The sequence below is a fragment of the Leptodactylus fuscus genome, chromosome 2, assembly GCF_031893055.1.
Source record: "Leptodactylus fuscus isolate aLepFus1 chromosome 2, aLepFus1.hap2, whole genome shotgun sequence".
In the NCBI taxonomy this organism is placed as follows: domain Eukaryota; kingdom Metazoa; phylum Chordata; class Amphibia; order Anura; family Leptodactylidae; genus Leptodactylus; species Leptodactylus fuscus.
This window is the reverse complement of record NC_134266.1, coordinates 242,782,393-242,794,905: the sequence shown is the minus strand read 5'-3', so window position 1 is coordinate 242,794,905 and position 12,513 is coordinate 242,782,393. Positions and strand designations below refer to the sequence as shown.

At 43.8% G+C, this 12,513-nt stretch overlaps 1 protein-coding gene across 3 annotated transcripts in view; it reads right to left on the bottom strand.

Annotated features, from left to right (window-relative positions):
- NUP58 (nucleoporin 58) overlaps positions 1–2,067 on the bottom strand; it is a 34,512-nt gene extending 32,445 nt beyond the window's left edge. For all 3 annotated transcript variants that reach the window (XM_075265960.1, XM_075265961.1, XM_075265962.1), the window contains exon 1: positions 1,922–2,067. In XM_075265960.1, the coding sequence (XP_075122061.1) occupies positions 1,922–2,028 (107 nt within the window). In that variant the 5' untranslated portion in view covers positions 2,029–2,067. The remainder of the gene's footprint in view (positions 1–1,921) is intronic.
- Positions 2,068–12,513: the final 10,446 nt, after the last annotated feature.

Below are 12,513 nucleotides of genomic sequence, written 5' to 3'. Positions count from 1 at the left end.
ACACAAGTGTGGCCTAAATCGAGGTAAAATGCCTGTGAGCACGATTTTGATTTACGTTATAATCACCAAGCCTTACCTTCCAGTGAAATGATGTTTAAAGGAGTACGGTTTCTAATATTGATGGTTAGACCTGCAACTAGAAGTTTACATGATGTCCTGGAGCAGAATATCTAAATGAATCTTGGCTCTCAGACTCTTAACCCCTTCTTGATTCTCGTTTTTGACTCCCCTCCTTCTAAACCCCATAACTTTTTTTTTTTTTTTTTTTATTTCTCCGCTCCCAGAGCCATATGAGGTCTTAATCTTTGCGGGACAAATTTTTCTTGACAATGCCGCCATTAATTATTCTATATAATGTACTGGGAAGCTGGAAAAAAAATTCAGAATGGGGTGAATTTGAAGAAAAAAACGCATTTCTGCGACTTTCTTACAAGCTTCGGTTTTACGGTGTTCACTGTGCAGCCAAAATGACATGTCCCCTGTATTCTGTTTCGTTACGATTCCAGGGATACCAAATTTATATGGTTTTATTTACATTTTAACCCCTTAAAAAAAAAAAAAATCCAAAACTGTTACATTTTTTTTTCTAAAAGTCGCCATATTCTGACACCCGTAACTTTTTTTTATACGTCCGTGTACGGGAATGCATAGGGCGTCTTTTTTTTTTTGCAGGACTGGGTGTACTTTTTAGTTCTACCATTTTCAGGAAATGCTTTTGCTTTGATCACTTTTTATTCAAAATTTTATCAGAATCAAAACTGTGGAACTTTTAACTATTTTTCCCGCTACAGCGTTTACCGTACAGGAAAAATATTTTTTTATAGATTTGTAGAGCGGGCGATTTTGGATACGGGGATACCTAACATGTATGTGTTTCACAGTATTTAACTACTTTTATATGTGTTCTAGGGAAAGGGGGGGGGGGATTTGATGATTTTTTTTTAACACGTTTATTAGACCCCCTAGGGGTCTTGAACCCCAGGGGGTCTGATCACTAATGCAATGCATTACAATGCTAATGCATTGCAAAATATCGGCACTTCTATTTCAGGCCATGTAGCATAGCTTGCAACAGAAGCAATGTAATGAAAAGCTGACGAGCCTTCACAAGGCTCCCGGCTGCCATAATAACGTGACGTCGGCCCCGGAGCTTACTCTGCAATCACCGGGAAAATGGCAGTGCCCACGCGCCACCGGGAAAATAGCGCCTCAGTCAGCTTTGACCAAGGTGCCGGAAGAGTTAATGCCTCCGGAGACATCGGAGACATTTGGGCCAGTTGTCTACTGCGTAAAGCAGTAGACACCCGGTGGCTATGGCGGCCTATAGTTACACACCCGGCATGCGCCGTACTAGTACTAGGATCTGATATTGAATAATTTTATTCCCTGGACAACCTTCCCCTGGCTGATGTCACCGCTACAGCCAATCACGGTCCTCAGTGGTGACCTCTTTACAATTATCACATGACTGCTGAGGCCACTTAGTCACATGCGGTTTGTTAAGAGGTCAATGCTGAGGACTGTGATTGGCTGCAGTGGTGACCTCACACACACAGGACATTGCTGATGTGTGCCCCCAAGCCGAACGCTAGTGTGAGCTTAGCATAACGGAGGTCTGGAACAAGTGTGTACATGTATTGTAAATATATTTTTTTTATATTATTTTTCAGGCCCCCTATGAAAAAAAAAAAAGTCTGTTAAGCTCCTGTTCACATTATGCTCCATGGACATGCCCAGGGTTGTGTCCCAGACACATTGATTTATGTGCGACATTTATCTAGTCGAGGTCACACCACTAGGTATACAGTGACCTTACACATACAAGAGCCGCCTGTCTCCGTGGTGAGAGCTGGGCACATATAGGTGACCGGGAGAATAATGGTGCCGGGAGGACATGCTCCGGTCATGTGGATGCCCTCACCTCGCAGCCGGGGTTCCTCCGAAGGAAAATGGCGCCGCCGTGCCTGTCGCAGGATTTAGGGTGGTGGTGGAGGCGCCCGCCGCCCCAAAACTGAACCCGCCAGACATTTCTGTCCCGGAAAGACCCTCAGCGGAAACCAACCGAGAAGAAACGCGTCCAGAGCCTGAGGAACAGGCGCTGAGTGATGACGTCAGGGCCTAGAGCAGGTACTACTATCCGCGACTGACGTCATTAGCTCAGGGTCAACATTTTGTTTTGCCGCGCAAACCCGTTCTGACTGAAAGTGCGCAGATTGATGACGTAAACAGACTCGAGTAGTCGTAATAGGGGTGTCTACAATGGAGAGCCATGGGAAATCCTCCCTACAGCGACTCCATTCAGTTTACTAGCCAGGGAGATGGAAGGCGGGCCCGCTGGGAGGGCGGTGGGTAGCACGGAGGTGTCCCGGTAGGTATGATGTCAGGGGTAGGGGCGGGGCGGGGCATAATAAAGGAGGCGTTACTTACATAGGACCCTGGGAATAGGCTTTATAGTCACACAATTGTATAGAATAAAGTTCTAGGTTTATATAGTGATGTTTATTACTGCAATAAGTATATAATGTCTATTATGTATTTATAATAAGTGATACAGTATTGTGTTATTTCTATAGCAATAAGGCTGCGGTGATAGAAATGCATTCTTATTGATGTCTGAGAAGCAAACTGGCATAAAAAAAAAAAGCATTTAAGAAAAACCACCACTACGATAGCAAAAATGAGATCCTGTGTAATTGTACTGCTGGGTTAGAGCAAGTTCACACTGGAGATTATATATATATATATATATACACGCATACATACGGCAATTATAATCAGATTCAAGTTTTTTTCGTCTCACACACAGGGTTCTGTTTCCTAAAACCTGTAGTGGTTTTTGAAGCAGTTTTTGTAAAAATCACCTCAAGATGCGCAAGGTTTTTTTTGTTTTTTTTCTGCCTTTTATTTATTTCTGTGGGAGTTTCAGGTGGAATCCACCTGAATGTAGGGCCAGGACACCACCTTTAGTATGATGAAGAAACCTACTAAGGCCTGGTTCACATCTACGGTCAGTATTCAGTTCACAGAGTTACTGTACGCATTGACAAGCAGTTAGCATATGAAAGTGCACAGACCCCATAAACTACAATGGAGTCACTGTGTTTTCCGTGCGGTGTCTGCACGAGTCACGTGGAGAAGAAAGTAGTTCATGAAGTACTTTTCTCTCTGCATGTTCCGTGCGGAAAACACACGAACCCGATTATAGTCTATGGGGTCCTTGTGCTTTCACAAGCTCACTGTTAGTCAATGCATTCGGTATGCCGTGAGGGGAATCCCCAAGCAGAATATCGAACGCAGATGTGAATGAGACCTGAGTAACCTCTTATATGCTCATTTGTATTTCCTGAAAGTGACCCGGTGTCCTGTTATAGCGAATTTGTAACCATTTTCTTTTCTTTACTATTGTTCTGTTTTTTTATACTTAAAAATGTAATAAAATAATTGAAACAGAAAAAAAAATCTGCATCAAAAATCAACTCCAAAAATGCTTCATTTGAATAAGTCTTTAGCCAACCTTACAGCAATAGTGTGGAGTCACTTAAGAGGATCTTAGTCTCTACTTAGTAGTCACAACAGGACTATGGGGGTAAATGGTGTAGAAGTTATTTGGTGTATCGCTGGGTTACTTCTGTCCTGGTAGATGTTACCGAGCTACAGACCATACAGGAGAATTCAGCATTGGCCACAAACAGGCAGATTACACAAAATTACATACTTTTTTCTCCTTCCTTCATTTCTCCCTCTGAGGTAGAATGCCATGGATGCTTCTTCTGGCTACTGTAAGTATTCAGGGAGACACAAGTGAAAAGGTGCACTTCTGTGATATCTGGGGGATAAACATAAAATGAAGTGGCCTACATGCATTCCACCCACTACATGCAGGCTTTTTCTCAGCTTTGTCCAACGAGGGGGAGGTGCAACACCATATGCAAAAAAAAAAAAAAAAAAAAAAGCACCAGAATTTTGGCACATTTGTAGCAGGTGTAGTGTTGACTCTCTACCCATTACACTGCCCCACCCAATCTCCTACTCCATCTCTAGAGCTCAGCCACAGTGATCTTTGGGCAGAATGCTTCCTGCTTCTCTAAATTAGGATGAAGAAACAAACTCAATAACATAAGATATATAAAAAAAAACTTGATAGTCTTCAGTAGGTGATACGTTTTTAATGGATAACTAATAATGATGACAGATTACAATGTTTCGGAACTCTCGGCTCCTTTCTCAAGTAAATTGAAAAACCATTTCTGAAGGATGCATATTTATATACAAAAGGGCACATAGGGATAGAATTCTAGGAAGGGGGGTAGAGGGTTATTAGTTATTGGTACGAGCAATATAAACACTTACAGGTTTTTATCAGTTCTCAGGGTCTCAGGTCAGTGATTTCTGTAAGATGCCAAAAACCCATGTGGCAGATTTAGACCCTTCTCCAGTGTTTGAAGCAGGGTCATAAATTTACACTCATAAATCCGTTGTTCTTTCTTTGATTTGAAATTCCCCCTTAAAACCAAAATTTTCATGTGATCGATGATATTATGATCCTCATTGCAGAAATGTTTTGACACGGGAAGGTCCATTCTTTGCTCTCTAATTGTATGGCGATGTAAATTCATATGCATTCTAAGCTGCTGTCCGGTCTTTCCAACATACAGATTTTCAGTGGGACATTTGGTGCACATTATCAAATACACTACATTAGGTGTGTTACAGGTGAACGTACCTCGGATATTCGATCGAATACCAATTTGATCGAGCGCCGTTCGCTCATCTCTATTTACTACCTCAGTAAAGTTTCATCATTTGGTTCAACTGCACTGCTATCTCCTGAGTCGTTCCTGCTCTTACCATCAGGGCCATTCTGATCATCATCATCTGGCTCAGAGGAGTCAAGGAACCCTCGCCAATTGGCCCTGTTCCCTGTGGAACTACCACCATCATTAGGTACCCTCAACATTGGGAGCTGGGCTGGAGTAGAGGTTGAGTGTCCTTCACCTACCTTTGATAACACAGCTACTACTACTCCAATCCTTTAGTTCTTTCCTGTAAGTTGTATGCAGTATTAACACAGTCGCAGTATGGACTTATACAACTCCAGTGTGCCATGAGACTTGAACCTCCATATAACAACTCCATTCTAGTCAGTTCAGTAGTGAAACCGCAGAATGGAGTTTCTGTATGGAGGAACTATGTAAAGCAACTACACGTGTATGCTATTGCATCATCTCATTTATGTCAGAAGATACTTCGACTCGATAGATTAACCCTCTGGATCCTGTGATCAATAGCAATTACGGCGTCCAAGGGATCCGGGGGCAACGAATCGGGCTGTGACCTCCTGACTGCGTATGCATAGTTCCAAGACATTGCACAGGTGGATCTGAGATCCCAGCTTCACGTCCCCTTGTGGGACAGGGAAAAAGTGAGAAAACACATATAGTACCGTATTTTACGGACTATAAGGCGCATTGCCCATGAGCGCCTTATAGTCCGTCTCGGTTCATATATAAGGCGCACCGGACTATAAGGCGCAGTCCGGTGCGCATTATATGTTATTGAAAGCGGCGGCACGCAGACTGTGCCAGCGGCCGCTTAACCCCCCGTGTGCTCTATCAGCAAAATCATGCTGATAGTGCCCAACCTTAAAAGTTATATTAAACTACCCCCCCCCCCCCCCCCCGTTTTAAAATAAAACCCTGAAACAGAATGTGAAACTTACCGAACGGTGCAGGGTGGGCGGGCATTCAGGCCTCCTCTTCCCCCGATGTTCCGTCCTCCTCCTCCGGCGCTCGCAAACTGATAATGGCCTGGGCGCATGCGCAGTAGCCGTAGTAGAAGCATTATGATTTTGCGCATGCGCCCAGGCCATTATCAGTTCGCGAGCGCCGGAGGAAGTGGTCAGGACATCGGAGGAAGAGGAGGCCTGAATGCCCGCCCACCCTGCACCGTTCGGTAAGTTTCACATTCTGTTTCAGGGTTTTATTTTAAAACGGGGGGGGGGGGGTAGTTTAATATAACTTTTAAGGGTGCATTCACACTACGGAACGCCAGCGTGTATCATAGCCGTACACGCCGGCGTTACAGCAGGGCTGCCGGACACTTCCCATTCATTTCTATGGGAGCCGGCATGCGAGCGCTCCCCATAGAAATGAATGGACTGCTTTTTTCCATTCATTTCTATGGGGAGCGCTCGCATTCCGGCTCCCATAGAAATGAATGGGAAGTGTCCGGCAGCCCTGCTGTAACGCCGGCGTGTACGGCTATGATACACGCTGGCGTTCCGTAGTGTGAATGCACCCTTACGGTGCCTTTTATGTATGTATGGAAGCGGCACGCAGACTTTGCCGCCGCTTCCATCCATATATAAGGCGCACCGGACTATAAGGCGCACTTACGATTTCTGAGGAAATCAGGGGTTTTTATGTGCGCCTTATAGTCTGGAAAATACGGTAGTTAAAACACACAAAAATAAATAAAAAGATAATAAAATAACAAAAACACCTTTATATTTTAAAAAATATATAGTATAAAAAAACATGTCAGGTATCCTCACATGCGTGCAAGATCCCACTATCCAAAAATAGCGATAATTATCCCAAACAGTGAATGCTGCTTCACTTTCCCCCAAAAAAATAACAATAAAAAGTGATCAGAAAGTCAGAAATACCAAACATACATACATACTAAACACTGGTACTGATAGTCTAGCAACTAAAGAGCCCTGACACATCTCAATCAACATTACAGTAAAAAACTTATAGGCATCAGAATACGGTGACCCAGGAAAATTGTTTATTTTCAAAAAAATGATGTTTTATTCATTTTATTTGTAAAAGTGGTAAAACGTAATAAAACCAATACAAAGCTAGTATCACCACGATTGTAGTGGCCCGCCGGACAAAGCTGCCTTATCTTTTGTAATGCATTTTTAGTGAACGCCATAAAACAAAATGCAAACAATTATGATAGAATTGGGTGTTATTTTACATGGAGCCCCCCAAAAAACGTAAATAAAAGCTAATGAAAACATTATATGTACCCCAAAATGGTGGCAAATGAAAGTACAACTTGTCAAACAAAGAATAAGCTCTCGGATAGGTTTGTGAACAGAAAATATGAAAAAGGGGGTTTTTGGGCAGAACTTTTTTTTTTATTTTTTATAAAGCCGTGTTAGTGCTAGTGATGGGTTAATAAGTACACCCATTTCCCTTTAGCAGTGTTTGGAGTCATTTCTGGGTGTCTCTGGTTGCTGTTGGCATTCTCTGCCTTTGTTTACTTGAAGTAACTTCCTGCTATGCAGATTCATGTTGAGCTTCTACACTAGCTCCCTCTCACTCAGCCTCCCCTCCTCCTCTCTCACTCCATTACAAAACACTCCCTGTCTCTCCAAGCCTAGCCCCATCCTCACTGTCTTGCTAAGCTTAGCTCCTCCCACCCTCCCTGTCTCACTGAGTCTATTGATCCTGCCCATTATTAGCCCCTCCCACTCTCCCCCCATCTCCCTGTATAACCTATTCCACCAACTACTAGAAGACAGGAAGAGGGGAAGAGCAGTTCCACAGGACACAGGAAGGATTGGTAAGTATTGATGGTGATGGGGAAGAGTAATTGTGACGTTCCGTTTTGGAAGCGGTGAAACTGAACGTCACTGGATTATCAGAAAGTGATGTGACTGCTCCAGGGATATGGGTAATTATAGATTTTAAAAAAATTTGAAGTAAATTAGAAGTAGGGCGGAGAAGGGGTTTAGTTTAGGGGTTAATTTTTAGTTTTGTCCTTTAAGGGGTTGTACGGGGTACACAGATTATCTCTGGGGAAGGTGAAAAAAAAAAGCCCTCATACTGACCTTTCCCCAGTGCTCAGTGTCAGTGTCTCCCATTACAGTTCGGCCCTGTTGCTCCGGGGGTCGTGTTCTGCACATGACCACTGAGGCCAATAAATGGTTTAAGGAAAGGACTCGGGACGTCACAAGTGACATGTGAGTGATGTCCCGGTTCCTTTCCTTAGGCTGCAGAGGCCTCTGATTGAGGAGGGGAGAACTACTGCTGGACAGGACAATGGCAGAGGACACTGGAGCACCAAGGACAGGTGAGTATGTTTTTCTTTTGTTTTTTTTTCACTTTCCCTGGTCTCCTTGTGGAAACCTCTATTTTTTTGGACAACTCTTTTAAAAATACAAGTATTTACTACAATTTATAAGGCATAATATCCTTAACTAGAATTCTATGTACATTAGAACAACATGTCCGTGTCAGAAATTACATTGCATTACAAAAAGGAACATCCGTCCAGGCATCACAAAATGAAGTGTAGTAATAAAGTTTTTTTCAGAACTCCTTTTCCGTTTCATGGACCATTCAGGGATTCTGTCCCCCATTCCGCTTAAAATACAGAAGCAGGACTTTTCTCTCTGCCCATTTTAACCCGGCGGACCCCATTATAGACTATGGGGTCTGTGCGTTTCCGCGGCTAACCACTTTTTAAGCAGATCGGGTTTCCATTTTTCAGGTCCCCAAAGAACAAAAGCTCGAACACGAATGTGAACCAAGCGTAAAGTTCATGTATTTTACATCCATTTAGCAGAGAACAAAACAGGGACACAAACACAAGACCTTAGTATACACTGATCTGTAAGTAACTGAATGGCCATCTGTTTGCATCTGTTTTTTTGTGTTTGTTAAATGGATGCAAAAAAAAAAACTAATGTAAAAAGTGTGATGTAAAGAGAGAATAATAGTCTATAAAAGTGGTATGACGTCGCCATCTTGTGGTAACACAGCAAACTGCAGGTATATTATTTAGATAACAAGATGGTGACAGTATATGCACATCAAAGGATGGAAAAATCCCAACTCTGGTGCTATAGTCACAGCTGGTAGTGAGGCAGGGGAGTTCAGCCAAACCTTAGGAGTAGGTATCCCCTGAAAGAAGAGAAGGCAGGACAGTTGAAGAGAGATCCCCAGGCAATAAAGATGCCTTGGCCTGCCAAGCACCATACTGCGGCTCACAAGGCACCTGATCACCTCTCCTAAGACTGGAGAAAATGGACGCTGATTCGCAGTACATTCAGCCAGAGGCTACTTTCCAGTTTCCATGGAGAATGGCAATTCTCCATTTGTAACATGTCATTGGAGATTTGTAAAATCTATGTACACCAAGCACTAACTATACTGAGATAAGCGGCATCACACAGGAGATCAGAGGTCTCAATAACCCCTGTTCAGGCAATTTTACACTTTAATAAAATATCATACGCATTAATACCCATGAGACTTTTCCCTGACCTGAAGAGAACTGTGGGTATATTCTCTCATTCCCGGTGTGTAAGTGCTGGTCAGCACTGCAATTGCATTCACTGTAGGTAAATACATGACTGATTCTACGCCGCGTTTCTGTCAATTGGTCATTTGTGGTCAGATATAGCGGCTGCATGGAGTCTAGAAGACCCTGAGTGGGGTGAATGCACAGCAGGCAGCCTGAGACAGGTACAGTAAGGCCCGGTTCACGTCTGCGTTCGGTATTCTGTTTGGGAAGGCCGCTTGGTGACCCCCTGAACAGAATACCGAACGTATTGACAAGTGGTGAGCTTATGAAAGCACACAGACCCCATAGACTGTAATGAGGTCCGTGTGTTTTCCACGCGGTGTCCATACGGAACATGCAGAGAGAAAAGTACTTCATGAATGACTTTCCTCTCTGCATAACTCATGGGGACACTGCGGAAAACACACAGACCCCATTATAGCCTATGCCATAGACTCTAATGGGGTCCGTGTGTTTTCATAAGCTCACCGGTTGTCAATGTGTTCAATATTCTGTTCGAGGGGTCACCAAGTGGACTCCCCGAACGGAATTCTGAAGACAGATGTGAACCAGGCCTAAAGTGATAAAGTACATAGTCAGAAATACTACTATATACAGGACCATTTTAATACTTTAGTGGGCCCATATGAAAATTTTCCTAAGAGTTGAAAACACTACTTGCCACCCGGCATAGCTCCTGAAATGCTGGACTGTCCCTTTTGATCCAGGTCAGCTTAGGGGGCCCCCACTACCATAGGGCCCAGTGCAGATCCTTGGTTTGACTTATGTTTAAAGCAGCCCTGCCTCCCGTTTCCCCCACAATATATACTTTCCCTCCAGTTGCCCCCACAGTATACAACTCTCCCTCCATTTGCCCCCACACTATTTAGTCCCTGTCCAGTTGTCCCCCCCCCCCCCCCATTGCCCCCACACTATAAAGGATAAAAAATAATAATAATACTCATGTCACCATGTTTTTATTCTGTTCTCTCGTGTATCTGCCCCTGGAGGCTACAGAGTCCTACGTAGCCCAAAACACTGGGATCACAGACCCGGCCCGTCCACTCCCTAATTCATCACTGTATTTCATCATTGGTGTTCTCTGGACATAGATGAGTTCAAGATGGGACCTCTCACAAACTGGGACCAGAATGATGATTGAGAGATATGCATATATTCCCATGTGAGATTCATTACTCCTATCCCCTCTCCCAATACACCAAAAATGTCAACTCATCTGAGTTTTCAGGGAGTCTATTACTTTTCAGGCACCCTCACCCAGTTACCCAACTGCCATCTCATTAACATTCCAACACTGGAAGTATGGTGAATACTAATGGGAAGATTGCCCATAGACCTGTCCACTTACTGGCTGAGCCACAGGCTCCATTAGAAGCAATGGGAGTTTTTTTTTCTTACCTTTCACTTTTCTATTTCTCAGTAGTATATTTCTTTCCTTCCATAATGTATTGGTATATACTGAACAGAAACTAATGGCTCATCCAGTAGGGCGACAGTTTTTTTTATATATCATATCTTGGGTTTGAGTACCACCGCGTACCTAATAAAATTAAAATAGAGGTTTAAAGGGAGTCTATCCCTTCTCCAGCCATTGCGGTAGAGGCTCTGAATACCTAACCTTTGTAGTGTTTCTGAGTCCCAGGGATGTCTATTTATGAAAATGAGGCATACGGGGGAGTGTTGACTGCAGTCTCCGAGCGCACCCATTGTTAAACATGCCCATCCTGGATTCTTCGGGTCATTTCTTAAAATGCTCCAGGACTCTTCCCCATTGGACATATTTTAATGAGCCTTTTATTGTCCAATAGTCCAGCCATGTTCATCTCGTAATACATGTCATCTTTAGGGTGGCTGTTTATCATTCGCAGTGTGTTTTCCCCCTTTTTAGTTTGTCATCTTCCCCCTACTACATATGGTTACATTGTTACTCATTTTGTATTATTCAGCTTACGATCGCTTACATGTGCAGATTTCATCATCATGCACCGTTAGTGTTTAGGTATACCTTTTTCGATTATGGCAGCGGCTTCATGGATAAGTTCCTGATGATACTCACCTTCAGTTGTTGTGTTCTCCCAGTATACAGTATTCTCCGCGATGTGCGGTCTGACTGGTTGAGAAGAAAAAACAATGGTACCGCACACTCAGGGTATTTTTTAGCGTGGTGCTAGCGAAATGGGGTCCATCGACCCCACAGCAAATGCAAAGAAATGCTGCTGCACACACTTGTTTGGAAGAAGCGCAATAATTTATTAAGGAAAAATACAAAAAAGTGTAACATTTGCTGTGCCATGGACATAGGGAAAATTGGCTTATGTGAAAAAAACTAGATCAGAGAATAACATTTCGGTCATACGACCTTCATCAGAAACGATCTAGTGTAGAGTAAGCCGGTATATGGTGTCCAAGGCCTTGGGCAGAGCAGATTGCGCAGGCGCAAAGGTCACGAGAAAATGGCTGCTTGCACAGTATTGTTAGCGGCTATTTAAGGGTGCATTCACACTGAGTAAACGCTAGCTTATTCTGAACGTAAAACACGTTCAGAATAAGCGGCGTCTAAAGCAGCTCCATTCATTTCTATGGGAGCGGGGATACGAGCGCTCCCCATAGAAATGAATGGGTTGCTTCTTTCACTCCGTGCAGTCCCATTGAAGTGAATGGGGAGTGCCGGCGTGTACGCTCCGGCATGAGCAGAGCTTGCCGTACACGCCGGCACTCCCCATTCACTTCAATGGGACTGCACGGAGTGAAAGAAGCAGCCCATTCATTTCTATGGGGAGCGCTCGTATCCCCGCTCCCATAGAAATGAATGGAGCTGCTTTAGACGCCGCTTATTCTGAACGTGTTTTACGTTCAGAATAAGCTAGCGTTTACTCAGTGTGAATGCACCCTTACTGTGGCCTGCGCAGTCTGCTCTGCTCTGCTAGAAGTTACGAGCCAGCGCCAGAAGAAGACACTGAAGATGACGCGGCGGACGAAGAAGGAGGCGGTGCTGGAGACTCTTCTATGGCAGCGGTGGGGACGGCCCGCCCCCATCGCTGCGAGAGAACTCATTTGCATACCGGTAAAAACCAGTATTTCTAAGGAACGGCACAGCGGACACCACGTCTAAAGGTAAGAGACGAATGGCCTTTCCAAAGACTAGTCCGACGTCTTATACACAAAAAAAAGGTTTTAATGGTAGAATCT